Genomic DNA, 21,236 nt, shown 5'->3' with positions numbered 1-21,236 from the left:
TACAGATGAGAGAAATACAAATCAGGTTATACAAAACAAACATGAGGTGAGCTTTCAGTGCTGACATTAGACAGAATTAGATCCAGACCTCCAACAACATCAGCATTATTCTTTCCTCTCCATTTCTCTTTGCGTAAGCCTCATTCTGACAACTGCAGACAAGCTTCCTCCACAGGCTGATACAGTCATCCATTCTCAGCTATCTTTCCAGTTCCAGGAACACAGAAGTAAAACAGTTTTCCCTACTGACTCCACTGTAGGCGAGCCCCAGACAAGTGCTCTCGTTGGCCCAGCTTAGGTCATGTGTCAATTCTGAACCAATGACAATGGCTCTCGACCCCGTTAGGGTATGTGCTGATCCCTGTGTGAAGGGAGGGAGCAGAGTCTGCACTCAAGAAAAGGAAATGTGTTGGGTTGAAAAAATAAGACTACCAGGATCCTCGAATGTACCATAAATTATGCTCTTGCCATCATCCAATTCATTACAGGTCCAATTGCCCCTCCCTACCACTGGACTAGACCTTTGGACTTGGAGTCTATAGTACATGAGGTAGAAAACAAACTGTCCTCAGAAAGAGAATTCCAGGTCCTTTGCTTACTTCTCTCTCTAATCACCCTTTATAACACCCTGGGAACATAAGGGAAATTAAACTAGTATACATGTCTTTTCAAGGAAAGGCACTTTATCATACCTGACTTTCAATTCTCTTACCAATGTAAAAGTATTCTCATGGCATTCTAACAAGGTTTTGGGTGTTCTGGATACCAAGATTTTAGAGGCTTAAGTTGCCATAGCTGAATTTACACCTGAGCTGTAAAGATAAACTCTCTTGTGATTGAATCATAGGATTGTGGAGATAAAAGAAAACTTTGGGATCATTTAAATCTAAATTGGATGAAAATAGCAAAGACATTTCAAGTTATAGGCTTTGGGGCCCTGGGTGCAGCAATTGTTGCTGCAGCTGTTCTTGCTCAATGTGTAAAATAGATGCTGGATGTATAAGTATGCAATCCAAGTATAGTGCTAAACTTTGAAAACCATTTCTTCAGTGTCATTACAAAGACTGAATTTCTTATAAAAGTTAAAATTAATAAGTACATAATCTAGCATAATTTATAACAAACTATTGCTATTGCTCAAGAGATCAATCCAGAAAATAGGAATTCTAACAGAGAATTGAGCAGGTTAAGATGTATGTCACCCACTCATTCTGTCTACTTTGTGATGTTCTAATCAGTGTCTCATTTTTATTTGAATTGAAATGCACATGTTACTGTATAATTTTAAATAGTTAAGCTAGTTAAAGAAATGATTTGGTTGTGTCAACCCTTTCCAGGAAAGGTCAGAGACTCTAAGTGGAATTTACAGATAATTGCATTACCTTAGATAGTTGTGTTATAAAGAGACTTAAAATTCAAGGACAAACTAAGTCTATTTTTGTTGTACACATAAGTAAAAAAACCAAAACTATCTCATGAATTCCAAGAGTTCTGAGGAATTCTTGAATATTTAGTTGTATCTAATTGACCACCCATTTTGCTTCCTTGAATTTAGTTTATCTGTGACTTTTCATCTACAAAATGTAAAAACCACATGTAGACTGAATCAGTAGAATTACTATGGGTAAGGCTCTTAAAATATATGGGCTCAAAATGCCATATGTTACTAAAGCTTATCTATAATAAGTTTAGCAGAGAAGAACACAAAAGATAACCTTAACATTATATCTAGGTACAAAACACAATCAGTATGCCAATAGAAAAAGTGAAAGTTTAGTTAATTAAATCCTTTCTGGAAAAAATTTGGCTATAAATAAGTACTTATAAATATTGTGATACTAAACATATAAATATATAGATTTTATACACACACACACACATACACACACCAAATCTTGATTCCGAAGACAGTGAAAATGAAACTATAAAGCTAAAAGAAACCAGAGGACCTTCTATAGGGGAAGAAACTCAGGACCCAAAGAGATAGGGTGACTTACTATTGACACTGCTATTGGTGACAAATGGCACCTGCAGTCCATCCGTCCATGATTCTGGCATTCCTGCTCACAGCTGTCTCCATTTTATCTATTTATTGAGCTGGTCTACACAGGATGCAAGCAGAAAGTTTTATTCTTTCTTCCACTATCTCCTCACACTCTTTTTGGACTCCCTTTCTTCCCCTGAATGAAAACTTGAAAAGGTCCCATAGCTCTCTCTATCCCTATAAGTGGCAACAATAGCCTCACTTGAGTATTGTTCAAGCCCCTTTTGTTTACTGTCAAAATTTCAAAATCCTGCCTAATTTAAATAGGCCCCCCTGAGCTGTCTCCCTAAGCTGTAGGCAGGGCTAAAGGGTTAGGTCCTCCTACCTTTCTTGCTCTGCCTCTGCCCATGATCACACAATGAATAAGCAGCAGAGCCAGGATTTGAACCTAGAGATCCTGGCTGTAGTGAGTTTTCTTAATCTCTTCTTGTTGGCCTCCAGACAAGGCATGTTAGCAATCTCCCCCATCATCCCCTGATTGCTGTCAGTCCACCCCTCTGGGCTACCCAGGAGGGCAAGGTTCGCCCTTTCGGTCTAGGGGAAACACACGCCTCTGCCACATCCCTTTTGTGGCGGTGGAGACTATTCCCACTAAAGCCCCCTCTCTCTTTTGAGCTACCGCCAGGCATGGGTAGCTGCAGCCACAGTGTCTCTTAGTGGGTATCACTGTCCTTGAGTCTCCTAAACACCTGGGCACACGGGACAAGTTCTCCCAGCAGTCCCCACGGGGGCCGGGCGTCTCACAGCACACCAATGACTCTCTCCTGCAGTCTTCACCAGCTCTTCAACTCCAGCCCCCGAGGTGAGCAACGCCTGGTTGCCCAATCATTTAACACAAATTGCTTACGGTAATCCCTTTAAGATTTGGAAGTCCTTGGTACCTATTTTGTTCATCTTGACATTGGGGATTTGACTGTATCTCTGAGAAAAGAAGAATAAGGGTCACTTTTAAAATCCTGGCAAAGGAAATACTGCCATTTGTGACAACATGGATGGACCTTGAGAATATTATGCTAAGGGAAATAAGTCAGTCGGAAAACGCTAAGAACCGTATGATTTCACTCATATGTGGGATATAAAAGTTGAAGTTCACAGACACAGATAACAGTACGGTGGTTACCAGAGGGAGCGGGGTGGGGGAAGTAAAGGATAAAGGGGGCCGAATACATGGTGACGGAAGAGGATTTAACTTTGAGTGGTGGGCGCACACTGCAAAATACAGATTATGTATCATGGAAATGTACATCTGAAATTTATATAATCTTATTAATAAATGTCACCCCAATAAGTGTGATAAAATACGTAAATAAATACATAAAATAAAATCCTGGTACTGCCTCTGCTGACTAAAGATATTTAAAAGGAGAAAAAACCACATATTAGGATTATTGCAATAAATTAATATTGAGAAACTTTCAAAGATGCCTTTTCTTAAGAATTCCTGTTAGCTTAATAATGGATTAACAAAATAACAATAAACCTTCAGAATTGGAAGGACTTTTAAAGTCATTCAAGTATCTATCTCAGTTGCTAAGGCATTTCCAAGTTCTAACCCATCCACACTTGAACATCCTAATAATGGAAAAATCACCATCTCTTGAAACAGTTTGTTCCCATCTGGGATTGCTTTCACCATCAGAAAGTCATTATATGAAATTCAAATCTGTCTCTATAAGGTTTCCACACCCTTGATCTTAATTTGATCCCTTGGGATCACACAGAGCAAGTCCAATCTCTCTCTCATGTGAGAGACTTCCAAATATGTGAAGCTGACATCTTCTGATACTGCATTTTCTAATACCGAACTCCTTCAGCCAGGCCCTTTATAACACGGCTTCCATTGCTCTGTTACCTTGCTTGTCTCTTTCCTGAAAATTCCCTCGCCTGTCTATGTCCCACTTGAGGTTTAGCGCTAGAATTGAAGGGAAGGGGGTCCAGTGGCCCAGCCAATAGAAGAGGGGGCATCTCCTCTCTCCTTCTCCATGCCACACTTTTTGATTAATGAAATCTAACTAAACATTTCCTCTGCTGACAGCCATGGTACACAGCTGATTTATACTGTATTCACTGCCGGCTACATTCCCTTAAGTTTTTTCTGGATGTGCCACAGCTAAGATGACTTACCCTGGATGTATGCTGTTGATTTTAGGATGCAAATAGTGGCCTTTACATACACTCTCTTTTAAAAAGCTTTCTTCTAACATCTAACACTAAGTTCAACAAGCCTAAGATTTTACAACCCTAATTGGACCATTTAATTTATTCTCTTTAACTTCATATCATCTCAAATTTCATAAGTTACTTCAACATCTTCATCCAAATTACCAATAAAATAGGTTAAAGAAAAAAGACCAAGGACATTCCTAGAAACATCTCTCCATTTGACATCAACCTATTAAACAGCACTCCTTTGGTAGCTATTAAACCAACTATCAACATACATAATGAAACTTACATCTCAATTCAGCCAGAGGTAGATTATGAGTCTTGGCCAAGTGCTTTGTTCAAATTCAGATTTCAAGGTTCTCCACCCTTCCCAGCTCTGGAAGTCTGGACACCCTGTTCAAAAAAGGCAGTGTGCTGTGATGGGTGTTGAACCCATTCTGACTTCTCATAAATAAGTGATGCTGCTTCTAAGGATTCGCCAATCATTGATTTAATAGTACATTACAGAATTGAGACCAGAGTTTGTTGAAATCACATCTCCCCCTTTTTGAAAGTTTGAAGGACCAGAATCCTCAAACTTCTCCTGTCTTTTAGCTCTTCTTGGGCTGTCCACGATTTCTCACACATCCCTGAGAGAGGTTCTGTGTGCTCAATTTGAGGGACTTAATTTATTCATGTGAGAGACTTCAAATCTCTAATGGAGCAGCTGGGAATTCTCTGTCAGTAGTTAAAACAAATACAACGTTAATACCACTAAAGTCACTCACTAGAAACCCAGGATTTGGGTCCTGTGCTGTTTGAGCTATTCTTTTCTATCATATGTATTTTTAGATATTATTTTATTTATTATTTTTAAAGAGGGGAAGGAAGGAAGAAAGAGAGGGAAGACACATCGTGTGGTTACCTCTCAAGTGCCCCCTACTGGGGACCTGGCCTGCAACCCAGGCATGTGCCCTGACTGGGAATCAAACCAGCGACGCTTTGGTTCGCAATCTGGCACTCAATCTGCTGAGCCACAGTGGCTGGGGCAGTTTGAGCTATTCTGTGCCCCACAGGAACACCTGTGTCACAGAATGTCTTCCAACACTGTCTGCTCCCCCAAAGACATACTCCAGCACCATGACAGAGCTAAGTTACTGCTATGGAAAGTGTCTCTTAAAATGCCCTTGGAAATGTATGGATATGAAACACATGCCACATACATTTAGTTACAAAAATAAGAAAAAATCAGAATTTTATCTAGCAACTATTTATTTGCAGATATGTGACTAAGCACTGCAATCAAGTCATACCTGACTTAAAAAGAATTAAGACAGATTTAGCTGTCTAACCCACAAAAGAACTATTTATAATTCAACCCCAGCAGCTATGTATATATTTCCTGGCAAGCCGACTCCTGACTAAAGCACCAGCTTTATTTTCCTGATTAGCTTAGGACATATGGTTCTGGGGCACAGGGAATCAATCTTTCCATACCAAGATATTTCAGTCTTGTCTAGACTGGAATACCTAAGGTGTTTTCAGTTATTCCAAGCAATATATTAAAACAGGTCTTTCCTATGCAAGATTTAAAAAATAAATAAAAATCAAGGACTCACCTCTGAAAAACTAGTATAAAACTAGGTTTAAAAAAAACCTAGGAAGGTTGGGTGATTCTACTCAAATATGGTTATTCAAATGCTAATTTCATTCGAGTTGAAGGGTAACAATGTGCGTCTGTAAACTAGTGTGGGTTTTGTGCTTGGCTTCTACTGCCATCTGGTGGTTGTATGTTTGTATTAACAGACAGTTAAGGAATTTCTTGAATTGGCATTCATTTAGTAGCCTCTTTGCAGTTATCACTACCATTGACAAGTCAATACTTCCCTTTTTTAAAAAAAGAGTGTTTTTTTATTTTTAGAGTAAAGGGAAGGGAGAGAGGAAAGGAGGGAGCGAAACATCAATTGGTTTCCTTTTGTAGATGCCCCAACCAGAACCAAACCCACAAGCCAGGCCTGTGCCCTGACAGGGAATCAAACCAGTGACCTTTCACTTTGTGGGACAGTGTCCAACCAACTGAGCCACACTAGTAGAGTATGAAAGTCCATACTTTCTTATGGTCAAAAAGTAACAATAGTCTCTCTCTATTACCACCTCCTTTATTATAACCAGTTCCTTGCCACTTTCCAGAAACAGCCATTGATTTTTAACTTTAGTAAGCCCTTTCTACAGTAGGAGAAATAATTTTACTGAGCCTTTCTATCATTTAATTCTTTAAACTACAGAGGCCTTATTTTGCTTTATATCCAGTTAAACTCTTTCAACATGACAAGTTACTCTTGCTAGCAACATGTGTGGGTTAAGCCCTTCATTCTCTGATGATTTGGGAATTTTGATTTAAGACATATCAAGACTTAACATATGATAAGTACTATTTATGACACATTTTTTCATTTTTTTTCTTTTGTCTATGACACACATTTTTTCATTGCATTGACAGACAAATGCCTGCGCCATCACCGTGCTGATTTAATTATCTAATAAAGTTTAGAATATATTTTAATATTTAATATTAGACTATGTTTAATATTTAGTATTAAGGAAAGAGTTAGTTCCCCATAATTGTTCTTCTTCCAAATTGTTCTGCCTATTCTCATCAGTTTCTTATTCCAAATGAACTTCAAAATGCTTATGTTAGGTTCCTAAAGGATTTGACCAAGTTCTTTAAGAAAAGCACTTTCTGAGAATTACTGTAAATTATAAATTATTTGGAGAGGAATCATTACCTTTACACATAATTTATTAGTAGGAAAAGCAGGATTAGTGATAAGCCATGCTGATGTTTTTAAGGAGGTGGTTTTTCAAGTAACAAAATGATAAAGAAACTCAAAAGGGTTTTTTTGCCTGTAGTATGGCAGGGGAGATATGCCGAGAAACCCCCTAATTCAGAATAATTTAAAATGATGAAGAAAATATTGTAAAATCTCATTCTAAATGCATTACTGAATTGACTGAAAAATAGCTGCAGTCCTCAAAGGCCACAAAGAAAAGGTAACATGAATCTGAAGAAAGCTCTGGAGCTGGCATTTGCCTGGGACGTCTAGCTATCCCTGGTGGCTTAGAGCTTAGGCCTCATAGGGCCATACAGGGGTTAGAAGATAAGACCTGAGGCCTGAGCGAGGTAGGAAGTAGAACTAACAGCCCACACATAACACTGTATCCCCCGAAAGGTAAGTGACTAGGGGTGAAGGGGGAGCATCACCCTACAGAGAGGAAGAATAGAGATAATTAGCCTATGGATTTTTTTTTTTTTTAATAAAGAAGGATAAAACAAGGCAAAAAAGTTTCCCTTGAAAATTACAAACACAAGCCCTTGCTCATGTAAGATAGGGTACGTCCAATCCTACGTGGAGCAGACAGGATGACAACTTAATTACCAAAGACCACACTCACAACTTTTTAAAAAATCTATGAGAGAAGAGACAACAAATGACAGTAAGTTGAAACAGAGTTAGACTGTGTGAGGTGAGTGCCATCTTCATGCTCGCCCTCTGCCTCCCTGCAGGTTGCTGGCATCTCGCAGAAAGGAGCTTGTGTACACCTGGGACCTCAGTCTTTGAGGATGCCACTCAAGAGATGCCCCCCTAATCACCTGGCTCTTACAGCCACTAGGCTTACATGCACTGATTCCATAAGACTGTTACAAAGAGAAGCAGGAGAAATGACCAGCGACTCAAAGGGCAGTGGAATTCATCCACTCAAAGGAGAGAAAATAGATAAATAATGAAGATAGCTTTAGGGGACTTATAGGACACCATTAAGTGGACCAATATTTGCATAATAGAGGTTCCAAAAAGAGAAATAAGAATGGAACAGAAAACTTACGTGAAGAAATAATGCCTGAAAACTTCCCTAACTCGGGAAAGGAAACAGGCACCAGATCTGGGAAGGCCCTAGAGTTCCAATAAAATGAGCCCAAAGACCCACACCAAAACACAATGTAATTAAAGTATCAAAAGTTAAAGACCATCAACAAATGGTGTTGGGAGAGCTGGGCGGCTACATGCAAAAAATTGAAATTGGATCATCAGCTGACACCATACACAAAAATAAACTCAAGATGGATAAAAGACTTAAATATAAGTTGCAACACCATCAAAGTCCTAGAGGAGAACATTGGCAGGAAACTCTCAGATATCCCACGCAGCAATTTTTTCACTGATATGTCTCCTAAAGCAAGGGACATAAAGGAAAGGATAAACAAGTGGGACCTCATCAAAATAAGAAGCTTCTGCACGGCGAAAGAAAACATCAGCAAAACGAAAAGGGAGCCAACCTTATGGGAAAATATATTTGCTAATGATACATCTGATAGAGGTTTGATCTCCAAGATATATAAAGAACTCACTCAACTCCACTCCAAGAAGACAAATGATCCAATCAAAAAATGGGCAAAGGACCTGGGCAGACGCTTTTCCAAGGAAGAGATATAGAGGGCCCAGAGACATTTGAAAGGATGCTTGGCATCACTAGCCATCAGAGAAATGCAGATCAAAACCACCATGAGGTACCACCTCACACCGGTCAGAATGGGCATCATAAACAGATCAACAAACAACAGGTGCTGGCGAGGCTGTGGAGAAAAGGGAACCCTAGTACACTGTTGGTGGGAATGCAGACTGGTGCAGCCACTGTGGAAAGCAGTGAGGACTTTCCTCAAAAAGCTGAAAATGGAACTGCCTTTTGATCCAGTGATTCCCCTGCTGGGACTATACCCTAAGAACACCAAAACGCCAATTCAAAAGAACCTATGCACCCCAATGTTCATAGCAGCACAACTTACAATAGCCAAGTGTTGGAAGCAACCTAAATGCCCATCAGTAGATGACTGGATCAAAAAATTATGGTACATTTACACAATGGAATACTATGCAGCAGAAAGAAAAAAAGAACTACTAAACTTCGCGACAGCATGGATGGAACTAGAGAGCATTATGCTAAGCGAAATAAGCCAGGGGGCGAAAGACAAATACCATATGATCTCACCTATAAGCGGAACCTAACCAACAATACAAAGATGCAAGGAAAATAAGACCAGCAACACTGAAAGGAAAAGAAACCAACAGAGACAAGAGGGAAGTAGGGAAGGGGGGTGGGGGAAAAGGAAGGGAAGGAGAAAGTTAAGGAATATATAGCAAGGACTCATGGACAAAACCAAAGGGGAAGAGTTGAGGGAGGGAGGGAGGGGGCAAGGGAAAGTGGTGGGGTGGGGGGAAGGCAGAGACAAATGTATTTGAAAAAATAAATTAATTAATTTTAAAAAAAAGTTAAAGACCAGAAAACCATCTAAAAAGCAACAAAAATAAAACAATCAGTTACATACAAGGCAACCCCCATTAGACTATCAGCAGAAAGTTTGCATAGTATATTCAAAGTTCTTTAAGAAAAATCTGCCAACTAAGAATATTGTATCTGGGTTCATCACCACTAGACTGGTCTTACAAGAAACGTTAAAGTGACTTCTTTAAGCTGAAAGGAAAGGGCAGTAATCAGTAACAAAAAAACATATTAAAGTCTAAATCTCACCGGTACAGGTAACTACATCATTAAATTCAGAATAATCTAATGTAATGGTGGTCAGCTAATCAATTATAAATCTAGTAAAAGGTTAGAAGATAAAAATAATAAAAATTGCTATAACTAAAATAATTTGTTAATGGATACACAACATAAGTATACGCAAATTGTGACATCAAAAATATAAAATACAGCAGGGAGGGGAATGTAGAGCTTTGAATATATTTGAACTTGTATTATCAGGTTAAAATGCACTGTTATAACTTGAGGATGTTTTAAGTAAGCCTCGTGGTAATCACAAAGCAAAAACCTACAATAAATGCACAAAAGATAAAAAGAAAGGAAGGTAGCCATACCACTACCAAAGAGCATCTAATCACAGAGAAACAGAGCAAGCAAAAAAGAAAGAAATAACAAAAGAACTGCAAAACAGCAAGAAAATAATTAACAAACTGGTAATAAGTCCTGAACTAATAATAGTTACTTTAAACATAAATGCACTAAAGTTTCCAATCAGAAGACATAGAGTGGTTGAATGGATTAGAAAATAAGATCCAACTATATTCTGCCTACAACAGACTCACTTCCATTTTAAGGACACACATAGGCTGAAAGTGAAGGGATGGAAAAAGATATTTCCTAACTTCAGGAAAGAAAAAAAGCTGGGGTAGCTATACTTATATCAGAAGAAAGAGACTTTAAGACAAATACTATAATAAGAGACAAAAAAGGTCATTAAATAATTGTAAAGAGGGTAATTCAAAAAGAGCATATAATAATTATAAACTATTATAATTGCACCCATGATAAGAGCACCTAGATATATAAGCAAATACTAAAAGAACTAAAGCGAGTAATAGCAGTACAATAATAGTAGGGGACCTCACTTTCATCAATGGATAGATACACCAGACAGAAAATCAATAAGGAAACATTGGACTTAAACTATAGGTTAATACAGATGGACCTAACAGACCTTTACAGGACATTCCTTCCAAAAGCAGAGAATATATGTTCTCAAGCACACAAGAAACATTCTCCAGGTTTGATCATATGATAGGCTACAAAACAAGTCTTAATAATTTTAAGAAGATTGGAATCATATCAAACATCTTTTCCAACCATATTGACATGAAACTAGAAATCAATTACAAGAAAACTGGAAAATTCACACATGGGTGGAGATTAAACAGCATGCTAAGAATAACTAATAATCAAAAAAGAAACCAAAAAATAAATTAAAAAATTCTTGAGACTAATAAAAATGGAAATATACCAAAATTTATGGAATTTGGCAAAAACAGTTCATAACAATAAATGCCTGCATTAAGAAAAGAGAAAGATCTCAAATAATAAATAAATGTAAAATAAAAACAATCAGATAATATGATTGAGGTAAAATAAAATATAGATAGTTGGTCTTTGTCCCTGGTTTCTGGCACAGAGATCCCAAAACCCTGGGATATCTTAAGTGATAGGAGAATCTTTTGTTATTTATGACAAATTCCTTTCAATCATACCTGAGTTTATATCAATAAAAGTAACTCTTGCTCTGGCTAGTGTGGCTCGGTAGACTGAGTGCTGACCTGTCCCTCAAAGGGTCGCTGGTTCAATTCCCAGTCAGGGCTCATGCCTTGGTTGCAGGCCAGGTCCCTGGTAGGAGGTGTGGGAGAGGCAACCACACACTGATGTTCCTCTCCCTCTCTCCCTCTTTTCCCCTCTCTCTCTCTAAAAATATATATATATATATATATATATATATATATATATATATATATCTCAAAAAAAATATGTAAGTGACTCTTGGTCAGCCCCTTTGGTAGCTTCAAGACAGGGCTGCTTGCCAAGGGGAACAACCATGTAATTAAAGAATTGGAAATTTCAGCCCTACCCATACTACTCCCATCTTTGGGGAGGGGAGAGAAGCTGGAGATTTGGTTCAGTCACCAATAGCCAATAATTTAATCAGTCATGCCTGTGTAATAGAAGTTCTATAAACTTGTTAACAATGAGGTTCAGATGGCTTCTGGGCTGGTTAACACAACCAAGTGCTGGGAGGGTGGCATGTCCAGAGAAGGCATGGAAATTTTGCATCCCATCCCTACCCCATACTTTACCCTATGCATCTCTTCCCCTTGACTGTTCCTGTGTGATATCTTCTATAATAAACTGGTAATAGTAAGTAAAGGGTTTTCCTGAGTTGAGTCATTCTAGTGAACTGTCAAACCTGAGGTTGGCGAGAGAGTCATGTAAACACCTGTATTTGTAGTCAACGGGGCACAAGTGTTGGTAATCTGGGCACCCCACTGTAGTTGGCAGATGAAATGGGGACAGTCTTGTGGGAGGGAGCCCTTAGCTTGTGGGGGTCTGATAATAACTCCAAGAATAAGTGTCATAATTTAATTGAATTGTTGGACACCTACTTCATGACAATCAGAGCATTGGTGGGCGTTAGAGGGAAAAAAACTAACAATAATGAACAACTTTATACCAACAAATTTTAAAACATGGAAGAAATCGTCACAGTCCTAGGAAAGATGACATACCAAAACTAACTAAAGACGGAAAAAATTTTCTAAATGGTCCTAAGATCATTAAAGACATTGAATTAGTAGTTTAAAATCTTCCCACAAAGAACCTGCTAGGCCTAGATAGTTTTTAAAGTGAGGTTCATTTTAGAAGTTAACAAAAAGGAATAATTCTGACATTATATTAAAATTTTCAGAGACGACAAGTAGAGGAAAATTCTCCAACTAATCTTACAAAACTGGTATAGGCATACTGCACAGAACATTTTCCTGATTAATGTTTTCCCAGTAAATCACCTTTTGTATTTAACATCCAAGATCATACAACATATGTATCTCTCAAAACAACATTTCAACTGATATTTATACCGGAAAATTATGTTTAGGTCCCCAAAACTCAATACAACATTTTTACTAATAACAAAAACCAGGGAAAAACAAAGCAAAACAAAAACAAAGCCCAAGTGTGGGGAATGCCCTGAGTTACATTTCAAATACAATTAATAAAACATCTACATCATGTATCACCAAATCAAAAAGCATACTGAGCCCTGGTCTATATGGATCGGTTGGTTGGAGCACTTTCTGTAAACCAAAAGGTGGCAGGTTTGATTCCTGGTCAGGGCACATGCCTGGGTTGTGGGCTTGGTCTTTGGTTCAAGAGGCAACCAATAAAATATTTCTCTCTCACATTGATATTTTTCTCCCTCTCTTCATCCCTTCCCCTCTCTCTAAAATCAGTAAGTATGTCCTCAGGTAAGGATTTAAAAAAAAAAAAAAGGGTATACTGACTATCAAGAAAGGGCTATGCCACACAAATACTACTGGTGATAAAAGAAACATTGAAGTATCTTTCTTTCACACATTCCCACAGTGCCTTTCATATTTTATATTGCCCTTTTTTTCTCTAGTTTTATAGAATGAGAACTTAAAAAGTTGAAAAAGTGTAAAAGAACTTAGTGGAGAGGGAAGCAAAGCAAGCAGAAAAGAAATAACAATGAAAGAACGTGTTACTGGGGACAGAGCAACTATTTGTTAACGACTCTATTGTTTGGCAATCAGGAAGCAAGGTTATGAACAATTACAGCTTAAAGCTATAATTCGTATATTTTAGATACATTTCATGAAATTGGTTTGGGTTAGCGAATAACCCATTATAATAATTTCATCATTTAAATTAAAGCAAGAAAAGCGCCCAGTTAATGTTTCTGCATAAAACATCTGATTTGCAGGAACAAACTAGTACTATTGAGGAAATAGCTCTATAATTTTAACATCAAAACTACCAAAGATGATGTGAGAAAGATACCTATAGTCCCATCTTATCCATAAATGTAAGTGCAATAATTCCAAACAAAATATTTTTTTAACAACAAATTTGGTTTCTTCCAGAAATGCAGGATTAGTTCAACATTAGAAAATGTATTAATGCATTCACCTCATAAACAAATTATAAGAAAAACCCTCATTTCATTACAGGCAGAAAAGACATTTAATAAAGTCAACATTCATCTATGATAAAAAGTAAATAAAGCAAACTGGAAATATGAATAGAAGGAAACTTCCCTAACCCAATAAACAATAGCAAAGGCATAAAAATATCAAACACACATGCTGACATTTTAAGAACATTCCTTTAAAGTCATGAATAAGACACAGATGTCTACTATTATCACTCTATTCAACATTGTTCTGGAGGTCCTCTCCTGGACATTCTCACACGCACAGACATGCAAGAGGTGTAGGAATGGAACGGAAGAAATAAAGCTTCCACAGATGATACAATTGTTTAAGGGGAAAACCCCCCGAAATCTATACATTATTTTAAAAAGATAAAAGGTATTCAAATTATTTAACATGAGTTGGATATTAAATTGGACCCCTAGCACCCATCATAAACAAAAGCACCCACCATAATCAAAATAAAATAAATGTGCTTTGCTTCTCTGCAAAATCTTAGGATCCTGATGAGAATATTGGAGTAGGACAAGGAGTAAGGTAAGAAAACAGCTCACTTCTCACTCTCCATGTGTTACAGGATGCATTTTCTCTTGCTGCCATAACAAGTTAACACAAATTGAGCTGCTTAAAACAACACAAGTTTATTATTACAGCACTGTAGGTCAGAAGTCTGCTGTAAGTCTTACTGGGCTAAAATCAAAACATTAAATAGTCTGTGTCCTGCCCTAGCCAGGTGGTTCAGTTGGTTGGAGAGGCGTCCTGTACACCAAAAGGCCACGGGTTCACTTCCCAGTCAGGGTACATACTTAGGTTGCAGGTTCAACCTCTGTCAGGACATATATGGGAGGCAACCTACTGATGTTTTTCTCTCTCTCCCCACTCCCTCTCTCTGAAAATCAATAAAAATATATCCTCAGGTGAGGATTTTTTTTTTTAAAGGCTGTGCTCTTTTCTAGAGACTCTAGGGGAGAATATGCTTGTATGCTCATTCAGGTTGTTAGCAGAATCCAATTTCATACATTTGTAGGAATGAAATCCCTGTTTCCTTGATGGCTGTCAGCTGAGAGCCATTCCCAGCTTTAGGAGGTATTCTTTAGCTTCAAAGATCTTCCTACATCTTCAAAACTAGGAAGTAAGTTTAAGTCCCTCTCCTGCCTTCTCTTTTGCCCCATCTCTGAGTCTTCTGCATTCCCCTTCAGTTTGTATCTCCTCATATTATGGTCCCAAACATTAATCACGTCTGCAAAGCACCTTTTACTATGTAAGGAAACATAGTCACAGGTTCTGGGGATTAGGATGTGGACATCTTTGGGGAACCATTAATCTGCCTTCCATAGGGAAACTGAGGTTTTTCCATGTTTGCACTAATACTGTATGTAGTTTATACATCCTTGCAGAACACCTCAGCCCCAGCAAGGAAGGCGGGGAGGAGACCAGGTAGAAAATATCCCCTCTCTTTTTCTCGTGTACTTTCTGCTTGCCTTTGCTTAATTACTGAGTTTTCCTTACCAGAATGTGTTGAGACTGAAGCAGACAGAAAGATGATGAATTTAGGATTGATTTCCTGACACCAACTCTCATCCAATAATTGGAACAAATGCCTCCCTCTACTCTTGAATCACCCAGAATTTAGGGAAAATATATGAAGGGGAGAACAAAAAAAAGCGAGGTGGGAGCATTCAAAGAATTCAGCAGCAAATTCCCCTCTTCCTTAAGAACTCAACCTAAGGAGTTTCCATACCTGGGTGATGGTAAACAAGAGGAAGGATCTAACTCCTTAGAGTCATTTATTGGATGTCACTATGTACTACAGAGTGCTAGATGATTCCACAAACCTTTCTTAATTCTTTCAACTAATCTATGTGGTCCATGGGTAAGTTAACATCCTGTAACTGAGGAACCTTGGGCTCAGAGAAGTGCTCATTTACCTAAGGAAACATGTGTCAAAGGCAGATTTAAGCCTTGGTCAGCTGGCTGTTCCAGCCCAAGGAAATTTCCTCTCCCTAACTTTCTCCAGCAAGAAGGCACATTAAGGTTTGTTATAATCCCCTCACAGTACCCTTCAGTGTCTTTAAATGACACTCGTGGAGGTGTTGTCCTCCTTCCGCAGCCTTTCTCTTCCCAGGGTGTTACAGTAACTTCCTAATGAAGGTCTTAGAGCTATTTACCTTCTTGTGATCATTATACATTTACTTCTTCAGTGTAGTCGTTTTCTCCACTGTCCCCAAGTTGATGTTGTCATTCAGGCTAGCCCTTGTGTGCTGACCGCTCTGGACAGTGGGCTTAATTTCCTTTCCTTCCTTCCCTCCCGTTCCTTTTTTCAGCAGTAAGCTTCAAATAAACAAGGAAAGGTGCTGGAACGTGGCCTCTGGATGAGTCTCTGCTAAGACTCATAGGAGCAAGGACACCACTTGTCACCGTACAGCCTGTATCACTACAGTCTCTAACCCGCCAATGAGTTATGATTATCAGCAAAAAGCCAACAAACGACCTTTGCTTTATTTTTGTAGTAGTAATTCTAAAATTTTAGCGCAAAATCCCAGCTCCTTACCACAAGTACAAAGCCCTATATGATTTGCTTCTGCCTGTATCTTCTGCTGCAACTTAAGCCACTCTGGTTGAAATGTGATTAGTCGGGATGAAATGTGCTAGAAATAGAAAACATGCACCGGCCTTTTAAGGCTTCGTAGGAATAAAGGAATGGAGAATATATCATTAAATTTTTATATAACGACATGTGAAATGATATTTAGCCTGTGTTGAGTTACTATTAAAATTAATGTTTCTCTTTACTTTTATATGTGGCATTTTGAGAAGTTTACATCACTCTCGTGGCTCACAGTGTATTTCTGTAGGACAGCACTATTGTTTCATTCTTAGTGCTCACACTACCTGTACTGACAGTGTGCATGTGTTACTTACTGCTCAGTGGCTTTCTCACCCAACCAGAATGTAAGACAGGTACCTTGCCTGTCTCCTTCACACCTGATTCCCAGGCGTTTAGGACACAGCCGGAAGCACAGTAAGTACTCAGTAAATATTGTTTGAATGAATGACCTTACTCTTCCTCAGCTGGAGATGCTGAGCTCTGTCGGCCCTCCTCCAGGACACGAGGTCCTGAGGCTTTCTGGGCTCCACGCGCACCTCAGCGCTGACCAAATGCTCCCGACACTGGGAGGAGAGGTGGGTGAAGATCCACACTTGAAAAGACCTCTTTCTCCGCGGAAAAGAACTGGGCGCACAAAGCAAAAGGGGGGCGGCAAGAAAAACCTTCTGCCGTGGAGACCCGCCCCACTGTCAATCACCGGGCACTTTGCCCTCCCGCCACACGGCGGCGTTTCGCGAGCGGGTGGTGGCCGATGGTACAGCCCGTTCTCCCCGGGCCCTGGGGAGAGTGGATCCTTCCAGTGGTAGAAAAGCATTGTGGGAAGGTTGCGCGGCCTTTCTTGCCCTCGTGCCCCGGCTATGCTGAGGTACTTCTGCGATTCCTGGATGGCGGTGACCCGAAGAGTGCGACCGCGTGGCCTTTGCCTGCCCGAGCGGTGGGCAGGTCGTGCGGCCGCCCTGAGCCCGGTGACGCGCCCGCAGCGGCCCAGCCGGGTCCGAGGTCGCGAGCCGTGAATGCGTGGATGGCAGCGGCTTGGTCTGAACTGGGTCGCGTTGTGGGTGAAACCTCAGGAGGCCCCGAAACGGACCTCCATCTGCGTTCCCACGCTAGGAACTGGGGACATCGGTTTGAGTGCCTTTGAGTTTATTGGTCGTCGGCCGTGTATGCCAGGGAGTTTTTAACATAACGAGGATTTTTTTTGTGAAAGGGAACGGCCTTTCACAGTGAAATCGTTCGACGTAGAAATGAAGAGACAGGGTTTAGATCATGACAGTCTGTCACGGTCCCGAGCTTGGCGGAAACCGAAGAGTACCACAAACTCTGCAGGTGAGTTTTCATGTGTGTGTGGGGGGAAAAAAAAAAAAGACCAGTCGCGTTAAACTTAAGATTTTAACTAGGTAAAAAAACACTCTGTCTTTCACTTTTCATTACCCTTTCGCATTTTGAGTTGTAAAAGAAAATGTAGAGCCGGGAATAATTATTCCCGTTCCAGGTGTAATCAACAACGGTTCATAGCGGGTTGATTGAGGGTCAGCAACCTTGTGCCGTGATTCATCGGTCTTTCTGTAGCGACTTTAATGTTGCCTTTGTGTTGCCCGTTCACCTTCGGAAACTAGTGAATGTGGTGTCAAAAAAGGCGTAAACTAAACACTTTGCAGCCCTTTCCTGCCCTTGAATATGATGTCTTTGGTGTAGGAGCTACATAAGTAACAGTTTATGCTTTTACATTAATTTGTTTGCATACGTGATCTTGAGTCTGCCAAACTTTAGTATAAAATTTCTCATAACCGATTTTAACCAATTTTTGTGCAGGTAAAAGATGGGTGTTTGAAGCGTAAACTGCTGCTAGCTGACTACTACTTGGGAGCACACCTGTGACCTAAGGTGAGGTGATGTTGAAGTAGTTCTGCTAGAAAGTTATTTGTAATGGGGACTTTATCACCTTCCTGCATTGAGGTACCTTTTCCTGTGGGTATTAGTTTAAACTGGACATTGTTCATTAGCATCAGCACTGCTACATCTGTAATTAACAAGGTGAAGATAATAGTAAATTGGATTGCTTGTTTTTGATATCTTAAGATGTTTCTATGTGTAGCAGTTACATTTAGGGGCGGGGGGAACACGTGCCAAATCTCAGGCATGTTTTATGTTGATATTTAAATCAGACTCCAGAAACGCTTAACAATGCAGTACAGAAGCATGTATTCAAAGTTTATTAAGGTACGATACGTGTAAATACTTGCTTGTAAAACTGAGTGTTTTTATTTTTCTTTTAGGATTTTTTGATGAAGACTTTGAAAAGTTGATCTTCGCAGGAGTTGCTTGGATCATTTAAAATTTTCATGAGTCTGAGGAGCACGCTAACTACTTTTGGACAGTCCATACATATACACTTCAGTGGGTCTGAATAAATATTTACATGTGCTTCTTGGAGGTTTGTGTTTTGTGTGACTACCAGAAAATAGCGGGTTTTTTTACAGAAAAATCAGGATTTCTCCCTCCTCCCCCAGCAACTTCGAAAGTGTTAAATCTCAGCGGTTAAGATTAATATTCATTGCTATAACAGATAGGCTTATGAAATAAAGGCTTACAGTGAGCCCAAGGAGAAATGTGCCTTCTACCAGTGCCTCATGATGAACTGAACTAGACTAGTTGGTTTGTAGGGCATGGGTTTGCTTTTGCATTGTCACTGCATTTTTCACGAGATTGTAAACTTTACATTGGTATACCTTCTGCCTTCACTTTGCAAGAAAGAATGTGTTCCAAGTATTCAAAAAATGTATTTAAAGCACTGTGTTAGGAGCTGGGAACACAATGGTGATCAGTATGCCCCTCCCTTTGGAAGTTTACAAGTGAATGGAGGGAAGTGTCATCACAAAGGGGATGTCTCCTTTGTGAGACAAATACCCCTCAAGGAAGAATTTGCATCAGGGAAACCTGAGAAAGCAGAGTTGGGACCAAGCCCAGGTGGCAGTTTTGCTGCGCAAAGTTGGGGGAATGGCTTGTGCGGAGAGGCCTTCAGCTAAAGGAGGTGTGACCGGAGTCCCTATTTGTGACAGTTGTAGCTGCTTTCCCTTATTAGTGCCATGATGTAGACAAGTGCTTAATGAGGCCCATTAGGTGGCCATTAAGAGACCTGGGAATGTTACAAACAGGCTGAATGGGGAAGGTGCAGACCACTTGAGGCTGTGTTTAAAGCAAGGGGAAATCCTATGTGTAGAAGTTCACATTTGCGAGGAAAAGGATACAGGTCAGCCAATCTGGTGGCGATATTAGTAGAGGGATAATTAAGCTATGGAAGGCAGAGATGACAGGACTTGGAAATAGAGGAGGGAGGTGTCCATATGATTACTAGGTGTGTAGACTAGCACAATAATGCCCTAAATCCAGCTCGGGAAGCGGAATTTTAAACTAGTTTGTCTCTTGGAAGAACACTGGCTGGCTGGCTAAGCTATAGAAATAAACCTTAAGGTCATGGGCATGAAAGGAGTGCTGGGGAAGGTGTGGTAAGGGGAAGGTGAAAGTCATCCGCACAGGGCAAAGGTCTGAAATATGAAATAGTCTGAGGAGAGTTAGATAGCCAGGCAGAGTGGAGGGACCATTTGAGATTGAGGGTATTCACAAATTTTTAGGCCAAAATCCACATAACAGCCATTTTTTTTTTTATCAAAACAAGACAGCACTAGAAATTATGAGCAATGCTTTCAAACAAAAAGCTTTACATTTGTAAATAACCAGTGGAACTTAATGCCACAAAATACAGCCTTAAAAAGAACATTTATGTGAATAAAAATTATCTACAATCTTAAAGTGATGTGACCTCAGTCCTCATGCATCCACACAGGCCAAGAGCCACCTAGAGTTGGGACGGATTTCATCCCACTTGGTGTGCTGCTATTGCACAGCGGGCCAGCTGCAGTCCAGGATTCCAGATTTGGATCGGAAGCATCTGGTTTTGGTTGTGGACATGGCATCCAGTGAATGAGTTTTTACAAGACTATCCTTCCAGTTACCAAATAAAAAGGCCCTTCAGCACAAATACACTGTAGTTAAACCTTTAAAAGAAGCAGCAGACTCAATTTTCTTCTGAAGAAACACTTGCAGGTCCAAGATACTTGAATAATGACAATTCACAGTTTCAAAGTAAAGGCAGCACACACACCCTTCCCACCCCTACCCCCATCCCAATCCCTTCACTGGGATCAAGTCTCTATCTTGAGGCGGGAAGCTTGAATAGTTTTTATTGTTTTTGCTATATGTTTTCCAGCCAGGCTGCTTGTAGATGCCTGAGATTTCTCCTCAATCAGGCTATCTTTAGACCCATTTCTTCTCTAAAAGGAAAATAGATTCAGAAAAAAAAATAGAGCCAAGTTAATTCATGAATACATCAGAAACTATTATTATATTAAAGGCATCAAGAGAAGTTGTATCAAAAGCTGTTCAAATATTCCCTTGTTACTAAACTATGATTAACAACATGATCGTGTTTAAATCTTAAACAGAAAAGTAAATTCGGATAGTTACATACATAAAAATTTTATTCATGAAGATTTGTCATACATCTGAACCCAGCTCTCTAATTAAGTGTCATTTTCTTTGTGGTCATTCCTAAACCAGACTCTCTGGCCTCCCACTTTTCTGAGGGGCAAAGAGAGAATAGGGAGTTGTGGGTAATTTATAGTCTTCCCTGATTATATTCTCAGCAGTCACTGAGTGAAGCTCCCATAACACAATGCTCTGGGGCCCTCTATCAATTGTGGCTAGAGAGTGCTGTCAGCTGGGGCGGCGGAGGGACTCTCAAGGGGACTTGGACTGTGAACGAGGACCGAGCTGCCAGAGCCTGGGTGCCACACCCAGCACTTCTGGAACTGGA

General features: G+C 39.7%; 1 protein-coding gene, 1 long non-coding RNA gene and 1 other non-coding gene across 3 annotated transcripts in view; 2 read left to right on the top strand and 1 right to left on the bottom strand.

Moving 5' to 3' along the window:
* The first annotated feature begins 17,215 nt into the window (after nucleotides 1–17,215).
* On the top strand, nucleotides 17,216–18,803 carry LOC129083499 (uncharacterized). Its single transcript, XR_008530489.1, has 3 exons — nucleotides 17,216–17,689; nucleotides 18,176–18,247; nucleotides 18,640–18,803. It is a non-coding gene; the product is annotated as an uncharacterized LOC129083499 (long non-coding RNA).
* Nucleotides 17,945–18,078, top strand: LOC129083942 (small nucleolar RNA SNORA13). The gene has a single exon (XR_008530515.1). It is a non-coding gene; the product is annotated as a small nucleolar RNA SNORA13 (small nucleolar RNA).
* Nucleotides 18,804–20,565: 1,762 nt separating the features above from the next.
* The window catches only part of EPB41L4A (erythrocyte membrane protein band 4.1 like 4A), a 245,132-nt gene continuing 244,461 nt past the window's right edge, over nucleotides 20,566–21,236 (bottom strand). The window contains exon 23 of the mRNA XM_054589971.1: nucleotides 20,566–20,694. Within this exon, the coding sequence (XP_054445946.1) occupies nucleotides 20,566–20,694 (129 nt within the window). The remainder of the gene's footprint in view (nucleotides 20,695–21,236) is intronic.

This window comes from Pteronotus mesoamericanus, unplaced genomic scaffold (assembly GCF_021234165.1).
Source record: "Pteronotus mesoamericanus isolate MK-2021 breed Mesoamerican mustached bat unplaced genomic scaffold, CSHL_Meso_final scaffold_167, whole genome shotgun sequence".
Taxonomy (NCBI): domain Eukaryota; kingdom Metazoa; phylum Chordata; class Mammalia; order Chiroptera; family Mormoopidae; genus Pteronotus; species Pteronotus mesoamericanus.
This window is presented reverse-complemented; position numbering and strand designations above follow the sequence as displayed.